This window comes from Echinops telfairi, unplaced genomic scaffold (assembly GCF_000313985.2).
Source record: "Echinops telfairi isolate 266 unplaced genomic scaffold, ASM31398v2 ScPeMD7_7469;HRSCAF=8507_1, whole genome shotgun sequence".
Taxonomy (NCBI): domain Eukaryota; kingdom Metazoa; phylum Chordata; class Mammalia; order Afrosoricida; family Tenrecidae; genus Echinops; species Echinops telfairi.
Window position 1 is genome coordinate 111660167 of NW_022111373.1, and position 4680 is coordinate 111664846.

The 4680-nt window shown below is 41.9% G+C and overlaps 1 protein-coding gene across 1 annotated transcript in view; it reads left to right on the forward strand.

Annotated features, from left to right (window-relative positions):
- The window catches only part of C9 (complement C9), a 59033-nt gene that overhangs the window by 11033 nt on the left and 43320 nt on the right, over window positions 1-4680 (forward strand). Inside the window, exons 2-3 of the mRNA XM_045285251.1 lie at window positions 3981-4086; window positions 4364-4430. Coding sequence (XP_045141186.1) covers window positions 3981-4086; window positions 4364-4430 — 173 coding nt within the window. The remainder of the gene's footprint in view (window positions 1-3980; window positions 4087-4363; window positions 4431-4680) is intronic.

Here is a 4680-nt window from a genome sequence, read left to right on the forward strand (position 1 = left end):
GAGCATGATGTCCTTCTCCAGGGACCGGTCTCTCCTGACAATATGTCCAAAGTACGTGAGATAAAAATCTCACCATCCTTGCCTTTTAAGAACATTCTAGATGTACTTCTTCCAAGACACCCTTTGAGGCAGTTCTAATCTGCCCTGTAGGATTGCTGTAAAACAGAATCAGCTCAATGGGTAATCTTTACAGAGCAATTTTCCAGGTCTTCTCTCCCACGAACTAGCGAGTGGGTTCTAATTGCTGACTTCCAAGTATGGCCCTTGGGCTCCTGAATGAGAAATCAGGAAAGGCCTTGCAAAAAAAAAAGTACAGTATTGGGCACTGCTATTATATCATCTTTCTCTCTTGATGAATTCTGTGATCTAAATAAACTGGCTGATCCATGGGTTAAGAATACAGGCCTCATTAGCTTATATTTCTCCACTCAAAGGACCCATGTTGTCTTATTTATTGACAAAAGAATTCCATCCTACAGCAGGTGTTTTCCTGCCTGGGCCTGCCACAAAAGTGTCCTGGCGTGTGAGCTGCTCTTTGGGTTTCAGTTTGAAAGCTGGACACTTCTCCTCGTGGCAGGGTGGCGGGACAAGGCATGCATCAGTGGCCCTCCAGTTAATGGGTTTCTGGCTCGAGTTAAGCCTCCTGCTGTGTTGATAGACATCCTTTTGATCAAGCTGAGACTAAACTACTTGGAGATACATTTTACTTGATAAAAACATTTCAACTAAGAACCCAGAAAGTGCTTTACAAACACTTCACCCTTCCGCCAAATAGCTCAGCAGGGTGAGTGGCAGGTGGCCGGTGTTGTACATAGGCCTCCCTTGAGTTAGAAAGGATGATCTGCCTGGGGAGTTACAGGGGCTGGGAAAGGGCTGGTCTTTGAAGGTGAAGGACAGAGAGAGGAGATATTCAAGACCAGTTTCTTTCTTCATATTAATGTAGCACGCTCATTCAAAAATGCGAGACTTGTTCTTTTCATCTAATAATGCTCATGAATACTGACTTTAGTGTACCTTTGCCAGATTCCTGGTACAATGGAGTTAAAACAACCAGATATTAGAGCAAAATTTTAGTTAGTTTTTGCCTAATTTGTCATCTTAGCATGATATGATAAGCTTTAAATAGATTTTGGCCAAAACCATGTTGTCCAATTGATGTGCATCAACTATGAAAAAAACCCTCAAAATATGTAAACATGAAGTTATTACATGCAGAGATTATAGAATAAAATGTGACCTTTTAGCTTATTTCAATTAAGATATGAGTTGGAAAAATAGGCAGTTTTGGAGGAGAAATTGCACTAAACTAAGAGAAGACTCTTTTTTTTTAAGAACTAAAAACGATGTTTATTGTTTTATTTTAATTGAGTATTACTTTTTACATTTCTATATATTTTAATTCAGTTAATATAAATGTACATAATTCATGCAAACAAATTTGCGTCACTTAATCATCTTTTTTCCCTTTACACTATCAGATTCTTTCTTTTAATTCATTATTAATCTGTAGTTAATATATATGTCATATCTTTGCACAGTTCAATCACGTCAAGCAGTATTGTACAATTGTTTCTGCAATCTGTTTCCAAATATTCTTTTCCTTCCTGGACTCCTTGACATCGCCTTTTACCCGCGCCCCGCCCCCCCAAGAATCTTGTTGAGCTAGATTACCACAAGCTACCCCAACATAACAATGCGGAAAGGGTGTCTTATAGAGAGTCGATTAGAAAGCAATATTGTTTGTTATCTAGGGGAGGTAAAATGATACCAGGGATGAGAGAAATGTTTGCGAGAGGTGAAAAGTGATAGATGGTTTTAAGAGTTATGTATATTCAGATTCCAGGTTTCTGTTTAGGGCAGCCATAATATTAAACACAGAGAGACGAGAAACTTCACACGAGGAGAAAAAATAATTTGGGTGGACAACTCTTGGAATTTGGGGGGATTTTTTTTTAATCCCTTTAGCTCAGCGGGTCATGAAGACATCCAAGGGCGGCTGCTCCATCCGGAGTTGTGTCCAAGAGGTTAAAACGCTGGAGCGGCTCCTGGACTAGAGCTCAATCCCGCTGGTCATTAGCATATACATGAAAAAGACATTCCTGTGTAGGAACATTGGAGAAGAAAATCGATCCGATGACTGATTTTGAGGATAAATAGCATTTTAGAGAATATGAGAGGAGGAAGCTGCAGAGGACAGTAGGAAGAACTGGGCAGAGAAGAGACAGAAAATGAAGGAAGACTAATATATGCAGAGGAGCTTTTACCATATAACCATATAAACCATTGTGAAGAAGTCAACAAGAAAAGGGGGAGCCAAAGGTAGTGAGTGACATGGTAGTCCTCGATTGGCTTTGGCAAGACACTAGTCATGGGACAGGAGGCTTCAGCCGAGGTTAGGAAGTAAGGAAAGGAGACCAATGGGGAAAAATTCTTCTTTTCAAGAAACTTGAGTCAAAAGGAGAGCATCTGCAACAGGTCGTCTTGAAAGAAGAGTTGCAAAGAGTTAAGGTGTTTTTCCTTTTTGATGAAAGAGAAACAATCTGTTAATAGCAATCATTTTAGTAAGCGTTGTTAAGAGGAGGGAGATAAGAGTTGCAGGAAGAGAATATGGAATCCATGCAGGGTGTTTTTTGTTTATATCTGATGTCAGAGATTGCAGTCCATTGTATTACAAATGGAAGGAACTGGTGCTGAAGCAGTTTCAAATTTTCAATAAAGGAAATAGTTAATTGCCCATAGTCTAAAAGAGGAGCTGGGGCCTAGAGCTTCAGTTCAGGGTTCATTTTGCCTAGTAGTCCCTCCTGTGTGAGCGCCGTTACTGTGAAAGGGATAGATACAAGTTCAGATACGTGGAAGAAGAAATTTTACAGGATATGCGTGTGGTGACTCTGTTCTTTTTTTCCCTGACATTGAATATGTTATCAAAGGTGACATTGAAGCCAAAGGATGATCCTAGAAGGGAAAAATCATTCAAAGCTAGACAGGCCCTGCTGACCATTAAGTCTGGGGAAAGAGAGGAGGCATAAGTGCCAGATCTGTGGCATGAACACTCAGAAAGATCTGGAATTAGCCCCAAAGTGAAGTGGGGAGTGGAAAGGGACTCAGTTGAGGACCTACGAGGCATCAGTTGGAAAGCTGGGTTTATGAGGGGTTTGCTCCTAGAAGTCTCTGGGTGGTACATACAGGGAGTTCATGTGCTCAGCTCAGAAGGTGGTGGCCCAAGTCCACCCAGAAGCCCCTTGGAAGAGAAAGGCCATCAGACCAGTCCCGGGGAAAGAACATCATGCTTGGTAGAGAGTCAATAACACAGAGGAAGATCCTCAACAAGAGGGATTGACACAAGGGCGGCTGACACAATAACAATGGGCCCGAACACAACAACAATTGTCAGCATGGCACAGCGTTGGACTGTGTCTGCTTCTGTTGTATCGTGTTGTGTTATGTTATTGTAAATCAGAGCCAAGTCGACTGCGTCTAACAACAAAAACCCTACTGAGCACACTTCTATTCTGTCACATGGGATGGACATGAGTTGAAATTAACTCCTCAGGAATTGGTTTTTGAGGACGGAAAGGCCGAGATGGATGGCTTGAATTTGCCACAGAACCTGGTAGCTCGAGGCTTTGCGTGACTTTCTAGCAAAGTCTACAGTTTTTAGGTTCAGTTTGTTTAAAAGCCAATTCGAAATGTAAGATCAATCCGTGTAGACCCCCTAGCAGCATGTTGTGCTCCTTTTCCTCATCAACATTAGTGTTGCTGTTCTTTGGATGAAATTTAAATAACAATCGAATAAGAATTAAACAGGACAAGTTGAGAACACAAAATCACGTGTGACCAAGTCTCACAAGAGAGAGATAGTAGAAAAGGAATAACTTGGGGAGGGAAAAAAAGTGGTAAATAAATGAAATTGATGGACAAAGACTTCTCAGAGATAAGCACACAGTACAATCATCACAAATTGGTGTCCTTTATCCTCTTAGCTACTCCTCAGAGACAATACAAGGAAGTGGGACCCTGTCCTCCATAGACTGCAGAATGAGCGACTGGAGCGAATGGTCACCATGTGACCCTTGCCTCAAACAAATGGTAAGTCTTCACCCCCATTCCCCTTGACCTTTTCCTGGTGGTGCTGTTGGGTAAGATTTGGACTGCTAGCCACAAGGTCAGTGATTCAAACCCACTAGTCATCCCAGGGAGAACGGAGTCTTCCTGATCTTGGCTGTCTACGCCTGTAAAATAAGCTGACAGTTTCCAAAACCCTATTGAAGGTCACCATGAGTCAGAGTCAACTTGATAGCAGTGGATTCGGGGTTATTTTTGGCTTCCAAGTGGAAACTGCATTGTGGAGGCTTCTGCACAACAGGGAGATGAGTATGAGGCAGGAGTCCTCCAAATGAGCTCCAACCCCAGAGAGAAACATCCAAGTGCAGGTAACTCTGAATGTGGCAAGAAATACAATATGCGTGTCAGTAACAGCCAGTTTCTGTATGCGATGATGACAAAGCGTGGGATGTGACGTGTCACTTAAAGCAGCCTTCACTGTTGTTGTTATTGATAGTTGTCATCCAGTCGACTCTGATTCAGGGTGACCCTACGGAAACTTCTGTTTGTCTATTAAGTGAAAGATTGACCATTAAAATCCCCAGAATGCAGTGAAAGAACTGCTTATTTGGAAAGATA